This window comes from Thunnus thynnus, chromosome 4 (genome assembly GCF_963924715.1).
Source record: "Thunnus thynnus chromosome 4, fThuThy2.1, whole genome shotgun sequence".
Lineage (NCBI taxonomy): Eukaryota > Metazoa > Chordata > Actinopteri > Scombriformes > Scombridae > Thunnus > Thunnus thynnus.
The window spans coordinates 18,828,156-18,838,703 of NC_089520.1; the positions used below are offsets into that span (position 1 = coordinate 18,828,156).

General features: G+C 38.7%; 2 protein-coding genes across 2 annotated transcripts; one reads left to right on the forward strand and one right to left on the reverse strand.

Annotated features, from left to right (window-relative positions):
* Window positions 1-1,192: 1,192 nt before the first annotated feature.
* trub2 (TruB pseudouridine (psi) synthase family member 2) lies at window positions 1,193-5,368 on the reverse strand. The gene is made up of 8 exons (XM_067587168.1): window positions 5,092-5,368; window positions 4,523-4,657; window positions 2,884-2,958; window positions 2,700-2,761; window positions 2,533-2,614; window positions 2,249-2,321; window positions 1,923-2,059; window positions 1,193-1,813 (listed from the first exon to the last, which is right to left on the reverse strand). Exons 1-8 carry the CDS (start codon window positions 5,207-5,209, stop codon window positions 1,491-1,493), a joined length of 1,005 nt encoding a protein of 334 aa, XP_067443269.1. The 5' UTR covers window positions 5,210-5,368; the 3' UTR covers window positions 1,193-1,490.
* Window positions 5,369-6,069: 701 nt separating this feature from the next.
* Window positions 6,070-10,157, forward strand: hdhd3 (haloacid dehalogenase-like hydrolase domain containing 3). The gene is made up of 3 exons (XM_067587169.1): window positions 6,070-6,355; window positions 8,852-9,186; window positions 9,518-10,157. Exons 2-3 carry the CDS (start codon window positions 8,857-8,859, stop codon window positions 9,911-9,913), a joined length of 726 nt encoding a protein of 241 aa, XP_067443270.1. The 5' UTR covers window positions 6,070-6,355; window positions 8,852-8,856; the 3' UTR covers window positions 9,914-10,157.
* Window positions 10,158-10,548: the final 391 nt, after the last annotated feature.

Consider the following 10,548-nt stretch of genomic DNA (forward strand, 5'->3'; position numbering starts at 1 on the left):
TTAATTTGTGTCCTCACGGAAGTCGCGTTTTCCAGACTGACAAAGACGACAGTGTTCCCACTGGAATGAGTCCTTCAATGGTATGAAGAGAATGACAACAATGGCGCCAATGCAATAACCTCATAAGATCCCAAAGGACCTTTTGTGGCAAACAAATGCTGAGACATCATCCTCCGACATCATCACAGGACCCAGATATCTGTGATTAACACCAACGTCGCTGGCTACACATTACCCACAGGGACAATTACTACTCTCTGCTCAGTTATTCTGATGACTGTTTTAGGCGGGAACATGTAAACATTGTAACTCTGTTACAGAATATGTAACATCAAAAAACCTGGTACCACTTTTTTGTTTGTTTATTTTACAAATCCATCATTTCCAAAAGTTTCCTGTAAAGAACTGAAACACAGCACTGAGTTGGTAGCCTTCCAATGGCTGCTGTAACCTCGGGAGAATTTTAGTCAGCACACAGCAGGTCAGCTGAACATGCATGACTGTCATATTTGTCTGCATTTCAATAACATGAGTAATGAATCTTTACTTAGGTTGAAATAAAGCTTTTCTTTCAGGGAAAATGTCTTTTAAAGGACATTTCTTTTTTTATTGCCGTATTACATAGTTCTTTCCAGGGAACCCTCTAAGAAATTATTAGGGAATTACAAAACATTTTAAATATGTTAAGACTTCGGGCTACAGATGCTGTTTTGTATTGTAACCCAGCAGCAAGGAGTTCTGTTAAAATTACTATTGAGGTATTACAGAAGATTTATTATTGCTCACAGTGGGAGAGATGTTACTTTGGTTTATTCTCGACAGCAAGAACACTCGCCCACAGCAGGAATCAGCGGATTCTCAAACATGTGAACACATGTGATCCGTCCAGTTAGTCTGAACATGACCACTGTCATAGAGACAGCTGGTTTGAAACAATGTCAGACGTCATTGAGATAAAAGTAGCTTTAACCTTTTAACCCTTTGGAGAGTATTTGTGATAATTAAGTAGGTGTTTCAACTCATCTAAAGACCTTTAAGAGTGTTGACCATTAACTTTACTTGTCATACAAAAGGCTCTGTACAAGGCACTAACTATTTTAGTACTGTTCAATGACCTGTCTGTAGACACTAAAAAACCTCAAACTATTCAACGTAATTCAACTTCTCAAATGACACAACTATTATTTGAAACTGTTGGTCAAATTCTGTTTTAATTTATTTCATAAACCACTTTAATATTAACATTTGGAAAATAAGTTAACATTATCTGCATGATAACAAAAGTGAACACATTGAAACTTATATGAAATACAGAAAGTTCAGACATTAAACAAATGTGATGAATTGTGTCCAATTTGATACTTTCTCTTTTAGAAACCAGGATCTCTGGTCTATAAAACCTCTTTTCCAACTGAGCTGAACTCAGACGCTGGTTTCATAGAGTCACTGTTTATAATCAGACTGACATTACCTGCTGGCCACAGCTCAAATTATTGAACTTTTTGTTCTGCTTCTTCCCAGTTGGTGTCACTTTGCTGACTGGCTGCCATATTCTCTTCTGGTGGTTTTAATCCTGGATCCTTGATCTGTGCATGGGAACGTTTTTTACTTTTCTTAGAGGAGTGGTACTGTCGGATGGCACGCATGACATCAGAAGCAGTCCAGTGGTCGTGGGTCAGGGCATCCTGCAGGGTGAAGGGGCCGTCTCTTGTCCGTCGAACTCCCTTACACACTGCTGTGCTGCGCAGCTCAAGTCCTATCTCGTGAACAACTTTGCGCAAATATTTCTGAGTTTCATTTAGACACTGCACCTCTGTAAGAACATGAGAAAAATATCAAACAAGATCAGTAAGTATCCTGAAAATGAGATTTATTTTATTATAAAATTAGTTTTCCTGTGTGTTCAATTGACGGTTATTTACCCAAAGTGAAGTTGGGAGGCTGGAAGCGAATGCAACGCAGGCCTGTCAAAATAGGCACAGATTTCCCCTCTGGACCCAGTAAACCCTGCACAGCCATCTCATAGGCTTCCTGTGAGGACATGTCTACATTGGAATACCTATAAGGAAAAACAAAGTCATCATTTAGCACTATAGTGTGACTCAGTTGAGAGCATACTATGTACTGATATGTCATAAGTGTAGGGGGCCATGTTCTAGAGCAAAGCAGAGAAAAACAGTCTAATAAGGAGGAACTTAAGAACAAAAAGTGTCAATATTATGTTTATGGAAATGTAATGGATGCATACATTAACAAGGCCTTATTATTGGCTCCCTGCAGCATTGCCAAGACTCTGTCCAGCTTATCCTGTGTGATGTGACCTGTTGAACACAACAGTGGTGAATATTTACATTAGACGACATTATTGTATCTCAGGAGTGAGATGTGTAATCAATTATATCAAGTAAAGGCATCAGGTAACGTTCTTCTCAAATGCAATGATCTAAATGCGATTTTAGGTGAATGAATTGAGGAAGTTTTTTTAAAAATGAAGTACATTTTGATAAACTGCTGAAAGACAAGTTATCGTACCGTAGGTGGACCTTTCCACAACTCGGCCAGTGTGAGAGAAATCATCTGTTGCTGTCCCAAATTCACCCTCTAACGTGTAATCCTGAAACATATAAAATAGCATGAAACCTGCATGCGTTTTATCTTTATTACACGTTCTGATGTGAAACCAGAGTATCAAAAATTACCCTTGTGACTCGTGAAGTGTAGAGATCCTGCAGGGCCTTGTTTCCGTTCCCCACTGCGAGAACTGAAGTTGAAGCAGATTTGAACATTGTTACACTCTTATTATTACTCTTATTATTATTATTAAATAAAACAATGTTGACTGAAACCAAGACATGACATTTATTATCAGCATTAAAATCACACCTAGAACACCAGAAGAAAATGCATCCAGGCGATGTCCTACCCCAACTCGGATACGCTGGAATTCAGGTCCAGTCACTAAAACACAAAGTAGATTTTAGTCATTTTACTCATATACAGTGTTTAATGTGCACAGACATAACAGCTGCTGTTCAATATCATAAGTCATACCAGCTACACTTCTAAAGCATTTCTGACGCCATTTAAATGGACTTATATAGCAAAGCGCTTTACAATTTGCCTCTCATTCACTTAAATTCAAAAAACACACCAACAGCTGTGCCAGGAATTGGCCTGGCCATCAGGAATAATTTGGGGTAGGGCTGCAAACGATTATTTTCATTATCAGTTAATCTGTTGATTATTTTCTTGATTAAATCTGCAGTGTAGAACTTTTACATATAAATGAATGTCTGTTACATTCAAGCCCTTGCCAAATGAGTTCACACAATGCTGATAAAGTCTATCACCGCCAGATAAATCTCTCTGTATTTCACAGTATACAGAGTTTTTAAATCTCATGTCGGGGCACGACATTCCCGTGCTGGCCATTTGGCTGTTAATCGTGCGGCTCTTCTAGACTTTCCAAATGTTATCGGACTGAATGCATCAAATTCTGATAGTGAAACAAGTCATTTCACTGGGGTTGTGTGACGCTCAAAACAATTTATCCACTGTTTTACAGCCCAAACAGTTGGTTACGGCCAGTGGTGTTCTGGTCATCAGGCATACTGGGACAAATCCCAGTGGGCCCGTGTGCCGTCAAAACACACCCATTTTTACTGGCTCTCTCTGTGTGCGCATGAGAGCATGGTGCATGCCTGTGTCAGGCAGTCACAGCCCAGCTCCCCCCCTTTACTCTCACTGCCAGAAGGGGGAGACAAAAGTCCCTCACTACAGCTTTAATTGATTAATTGTGTGGTTTATGTGTGAAAATGGTAAGAAATGTCTGTACAATTTTCTAAAGTTCAAGTCAACACCTTCAATCTGCTTGTTTTGACTGGCCAACAGTCCAATGCTTTTCAGGTTTACAATCACACATGACAAAGAAAATCTGCAAATCCTCACATTTGAGGAGCCAGAGCAAGGGAATCTTTTGTATTTTTACTTGAAAAATGACTAAAATTAATTATCTGACGACCAACTAAACGATTTAATTGATTAATCGATGCAATCTGGGGTTCATATGGAGAGGAGGAGCCTTTGATCAAACCACCAACCCTGCAGTAAATAGAGGACCTGCTCTACCAGCTGAGTCCCCGAGACCAGACTTCGTTTATAATCTGTTTTAATTTAAGCTTTTTATGCACATTTTTTCATTTGAATTGTTTATAGATTCTAGTAGTAAATGCTAATAAATCAGTTCCATCAGAGTGATCATGTGTAACACCAGAATGGTGACCAAAATAAAAAAAAAAAAACAAATATTTTAATCAAGTTATGAAGTCAAAAAACACATTACTTGATTAAGTGAACTAGTAAAGGAATTAGTTGTACATGTAAACAAAGCCGCTGATATTTGGGAGCATTTCAGTCACAGTACATCTTCGAGTCAGAGACAACATTACATGAGGCTTTGAAGATATGAAAGTGGTAAAGTGTCGCAGGAGGGAGCTATGTAAAGTGAAGTATACAAACATACCCAGATGGTGTTTGGATAGTACTGGCAGAGATGCTGCAGACAGTGTGAGTCGCTTGGATGCTTCAGTCTCACTGCCTGGCTGTGCCAAGAAACGGACCTCCCGAGGAAGAGGCGGCACTGGTGCTGCATTTAAACCTGCAATGTGATTCATACAGAGATCAACAGGATAACAGGGCAGATTTATTTTGACTTCAAGGCCCATAGGTTATCTTAACGTGATTTTCCAAGAACAGCCAAGTTTGACTTTAAATAAGGAATAAGAGTCCTATTGGTAATTGTAAAAAAGAATAAAAGTCTTTTAAGAGGTTTAAATACATGTAAGATCCAATAGAAACAAAATAGATTTCCAATAGGACTGAAAATCCTAAAAGAGCCAAACATTTTTTCTTATAAAAGGGAATAAAAAGTCTTATTGGATTTTTTTAGAAATGTATGAGAATCCTAAAGGATCCTATAGGACTTTTTGACTAGGGTTAAGAAGAGGCAGTTATCAGAGGCACATTTAACAAATATGACTGCGGAGTGTATTAATATCTAAACTGACCTTGTGATAATTAAAGAAGTCTCACCTTTGAGAAGATTTGTCTCGATGCTGTCCCGTGTAAGTTTCCAGTGGACACCGGAGGGTTTGTACACACAAAAAAGACCCTCTAACCTCCGAAACATCCGAATAGCGGGAGTTGCCATTGTATTACTAATATCAGGGTATCCCCATTGCTTGAAAAAAATGTATTAGGTTACTCTACTCTACATTTTCACATCAATTTCAGTTTGTTTTCTAAAGCATGATTCCCCCACAACCCCCTGCGCATGCGCACATGTGTGGCACTGTTGATTTGACAGGCGCTCTGTGGTCACACTGCCACCTGCTGGACTGGATGTTTAATGACTGTAGCGAAGAAATGCTGTCTCTCATTAATTGAAGCGTCGTTCTTATATGAACTTTTCACAGGGCTGATTCCTAGACGTGTGTCAGAGGAAAAGATTTAATAATGCCCATATCAGAAGTGTTCTTATTTCTATTCAAAGTCCCTCCTTTCATCGTTTGAAAGTGATGTTTCATAACATTAGCAGGAATGTTTGGACTGAATTCAACAGATTTCTTTGTCCCCAATAAAGTTAAAGAAATTCACATTAAAATTTTACACAGACCCGATGTTTCTCCTTCATGTTCCTCCTGTAAAAAGGCCGCTGTGTCCTTTTCTCGTTTATTTGATGTCTGTACTCATTTAAGTTACTTTTGGACTCAAATTTCCTTATTAATTTGGGAGACATATAAAGGATTGGTCCCTGTCCCATAGTAACAGAGTCTAACAACAGTGAAGCTGAAATTTCTGTCTGTCTGTCTTTTTAGGCAAACATTATTCAGAAAGCCAGATTTCATCAGTTTCTTCCAAACAAAAACTTGTTTTATGTCTGTATGTTATGTATGTTCATTTATTTTATCTCTTTTAATTTCGGTGTTATATATCTTTTACATTTCACAATTTTATTTCCTCTCGTGTTTTTATGATCTGTTTATTTTATTTTTCCGAAATACTCCCTGTACTGTTGTTTGTCTTGTAATATTACTGTGCTGTTAATAAAATTGGGGACTCCTCAATAAAATTTTTACGGGATTATTTGTGGTTAAAAAAAAACAAAAAAAAAAACGTTTGTAATTAATTTCGGAGACGACTGACGTAGAGTCTAGGGAGGAATTGACGTTAAAGGAGCTAACGGTCCAGAAGATGGCAACAGCTGCCGTAAAAGTGACGAAGAAGAAGAAGGAGGAGGGCAATCCACTGTAGTTAAATGTTTACAACCGTCCACAACTAAGAAGACTTGACTTCGGTAATGTTTAAACTAACAACTTGTTTCTTCATATGTCTGTTGGTGTAGCTTTCTAACGAATAGCTCCATGTGGACTTTAAAGGCTGAAAGGAAGCTAATAATACACAATGAACGAGCATAGCGTTAGCTAGTGGCTTCAAAAAAGTACAAGGGCATTTTTTTCCCATTACAGTCAGACTTAGAACCAGAGCTTGTTGTAACCAAGACGACGATGACGATAGCTTGCAGTTTAAGTGACGTAGTTACTGTCTAAAGAGTAACTGCTGACATGTGTGTGAAGTAATGAGCGATTTAAAATTAACCTTCACTGATCATCTGTAAGATTAGCGCCGGTTAGCACAGGGTTCACTGTCGCTGGATTCACTCTGGTCTACAATATTGATATTTTCATGTCAACCAAACACCACTGCCTGGGCAGTAGGGGTCAAAGATGTGTCTGAATAGTTTTCACATGTTAGTATGCAAGTTTCAGTGTTAGCAGTATTAAAATGTAATTCATTATGTGTGTAACTATGCATAAAACTACTTCAGACTCATTAAAAGCCCCTATTGCTCCTGGGCTTGTGGTATTTTGATTAAACATAAATGTCTTTAATATTCAGCCAGAGCTGCAATGATTAGTGGATTAACTGATTAATTGCCAACTGTTAAATCACTTGCCAACTATGCAGATAATCAATTGTTTTGAGTCTCTTTTTTTTAAGAAAAAAAATGTCCAGATTCTCTAATTCCAGCTTCTCAAATGTGATTTTTTTGTTGTTGTTTTTTGTTCTCTTTAGTCTTCTATGACAGTAGACTGAATACCTTTGGGTTGTGGACAAAACAAGACATTTGAAGACGTCACCTTGGGCTTTGGGAAACAGTGATCAACATTTTTCACTATTTTCTGACATTTTATGGACCAAACAACTGATCAATAATTGTGAAAATAACTGACAGATTAATCAATATAATCGTTAGTTGTAGCCCTATATTCAGCATTTAAATCTGAACTCTAGGCCTGTTACAATGCAGGTAGACAAGGTGGGTCCTGCATTTCAGCAGCTTTAGTGGTCCATATTCCCACACAAACGTGTTTTAATGAAATTCCCACACACTTTGCCCAGTTTGCTGGTGCAGCCTTGATACCGTCATTCCCTCTTCACTATTCACTGTATAGAGAATAGACCTATTTCAGACATTTTGACTAGTCATAGCAGGAAAAGTTCATGAGATAACTTTAACGATAGCTCAGTTCCATTTAAGTGTCCAACAAAGCCATGCTTGTCAATCATCATATGTTATACCAGAATCATGAATTTGGAAAACTAAATGGTATTTCAGCCATCATCAATGTTCTTAATTTGTGCCGGTGCTTTTCCTGTTTTGACATGTCAAAATGTGAACACATCATGGCGTTAAGAACATAGGTGTAATTGCTTACATTAATAGCTGCAGTGTACAAGGTGTGTCGGTTCCAGGGCCCTCGTCTTATGTCTGCTGGGTCTCTGTCATGGTCAGCGATAAGGTTATTTATTCTACCTGTGCTTTTCTTGCAGTGACAAGTCAAAATGTCAATCATCTACCTTTCTTCCTTTTATGTACAATGCATGAGGGTATGAGGTACATTTTTTGTTGATTTCTACACTACTTTTTACATTGCCTTGTGAGATCATTTGAGTTTAAGCATATACAATACAGTAATACTCAGCAGGCATTCAGACAACACTACAACAAGAGTCTGCAGCCATGTTAGCAGCTCAGTGAGGCTGTACTTTGCCACAATGGTGCTTTAGGCTGCAGTGCTAACGTCCTGATGTTAAAGCTACAATATATAAGTTTTTTTTCCTCGAATTTCATTTAGTTGAAATATGCTCCAAAGCATATCTTTATGTGGAGAGGTATTGCCAAAGACTTATGTGGCCCAGGCTCATTGAACAGCCTGACAGCAGTACAGAGATATTTCATTCTCAAGTTTTTAAGCTAGCCTCATCCTTCTAACCAATCAGGGAAGGCCAAAGTCAGGAGTGGGAGCTCATGGCTGTCTGTCAATACATGCACGTGCACTTCTGACCTGCTATTCCTCATGTAAAGGCAATCCAAGCTAGCATTAGCTGCTAGAAGATGTTACTGTGGCTTACTCACAAGCTAACAAGCTTCTGTATTGAATCAAAGTGCTAGCTTGATTTCCAGAACTTGTATATTGCAGCTTTAAGCAGGTACCATGTTCACCATCTTAGTTTAGCATGTTTTATTTTATTTAACCAGGCAAGTCATTAAAGGTTCTATATGTAGAATTGTGAAGCAATTTACATGTATTAATCGCTTTTCATTGCCAATGAGTGAAGGGGTAGTAATGTAACTTAAAAAATGAGACTTTCCCTGACTTTCCTGGTTGTCTGTAACAGCCTGCGGACTGATTTTTATGTGAAGTACCTGGGCCAGATTTTCCACAAAATCTCTTCAGGCTTTACTTGGACATTAAGCTGTCTCATGTCTATGGTCTTACCTCCGCAGGTGTAATGCGTGCTCCTCTGCGGTGGGTGCTATGGGATGTGAAAGACACCCTGCTGAAGGTGCGTGCATCTGTAGGAGAGCAGTACTGCAAGGAGGCTGAACGACAGGGTTTGAGCCTCAGTCCGGAGGAGGTTGAAGCTGCTTTTCGCCAGGCATATCAACATTATTCCAGCAGATACCCAAACTACGGCATCGGTCAGGGCCTGGATGGACAGTCTTGGTGGATTGGGGTGGTGCGGAACACCTTCTCCCAGTGCAGGGTCCAGGACCCAGCCCTGCTAAATGCAATGGCTCACAACCTTTATCATAACTTCTGCAATGCAGAGAACTGGGAGGTAAATGATAGATGACTGAAGAGATGTTGATATCTAATTTGTACAACACAACAGTTTCATTTGATTTTGCTAATTTGTTAGAGACAAATCTAATCGGAAAAAACTTAAAATAGAAACAACATTTTAATTAATCACAGAATTGCTCAAAAATTGCTTATTTGGGTAAGCACAATCAGAGCACAAAGTTCTGTATTTGCATATTTGTAATCACTGTAATCTTTGAAAGCCTTTTTAGCTAATGCAGGACTACCAAAAACATTTTCTGCAGGTATTTATGTTAGCAAGTAACAGAAAATGTCAAATTATACTGTGTAATGTCCTTTTATTTCAGGTATTTCCAGACTCAAAGAAGGCTCTGGAGAGTTGTTCTTCTCTAGGACTGAAGCAAGGTGTGGTATCTAACTTCGATAGCCGCCTAGAAGCGATCTTAGATGTTTGTGGGCTGCTGTCTCACTTCAGCTTTCTGATAACATCAGAGAAAGCAGGTGTAGCCAAGCCCAACACAGCCATCTTTGATCAGGCACTGCAGAAGTGTGGTGTACCAGCTGCTAATGTAGCTCATATAGGGGACCACTATGTGAAGGATTATCTCACTTCACGATCTGTGGGTATCCACGGGTTCCTTTTAGACAGAAAAAACAAGCATAACCAACGTGACATTCCCCAGGAGCATCGGCTCAGCTCCCTGGAAGAGTTACCATCACGGCTCCAGCAGCACATGGAGTAATGCCAAACAGTCATGGGCTCAAGTCTAAAGCTACTCAGTCTACCTGTGGGTCATGTAAGGAACTCACCGCTGGGACGTTGCCACGTTCACCTGAGTGGGCTCAACCACTTCACTCTTCACATGTTTAACAGATCGAATGCAATTATACAAATAATAATAATATAAGTTGTAATATATAAACTTTGTACATTTTGTAAAATCATGCAAGTTTACTGTAATTAGAGCAATAAATGTCTGAATGAAATTGCCTCATTGCCTTTTTTTAATCTTCAGAGATGTTGAAAGCAGAGATTTTGAGACATTTAAGGGATCATTATTTTATTTAATGCACTCATGTTAAGAAAGTGAAAATATATTGTTGGGGGAGGGGGGTGTTTTTTTCTTTTTGTTTTTTTTTTAGAGAGGGTTTTGAACTGAAATATGAATATCTGAGACAGCCTCAAAAAAAAGATCTAGTATCAGTCTGGCTCTAGTTTCTACAGCAAGCTTTCTAAACCTGACATGGGCTGATATACTTGTAGGAGAACTCAAGCAAATTTACACATAAAGATCAGTGATGGGGTGTAATATGTTTTACCATTATACAGTGTGCTTTGGGTTTGTTTGGGGGACTTTTTGTTTTTTTGTGTTTTTTT

Coding starts and splice junctions, on each gene's coding strand:
- trub2 (XM_067587168.1), bottom strand. CDS start 5,209: ATGGCAACTCCCGCTATTCGGATGTTTCGGAGGTTAGAGGGTCTTTTT. Junction 4,658..5,091: donor CGAGACAAATCTTCTCAAAG/GTGAGACTTCTT, acceptor ATCACATTGCAG/GTTTAAATGCAGCACCAGTG. Junction 2,762..2,883: donor ATTTTCTTCTGGTGTTCTAG/GTGTGATTTTAA, acceptor CTTCAACTTCAG/TTCTCGCAGTGGGGAACGGA.
- hdhd3 (XM_067587169.1), top strand. CDS start 8,857: ATGCGTGCTCCTCTGCGGTGGGTGCTATGGGATGTGAAAGACACCCTG. Junction 9,187..9,517: donor GCAATGCAGAGAACTGGGAG/GTAAATGATAGA, acceptor CTTTTATTTCAG/GTATTTCCAGACTCAAAGAA.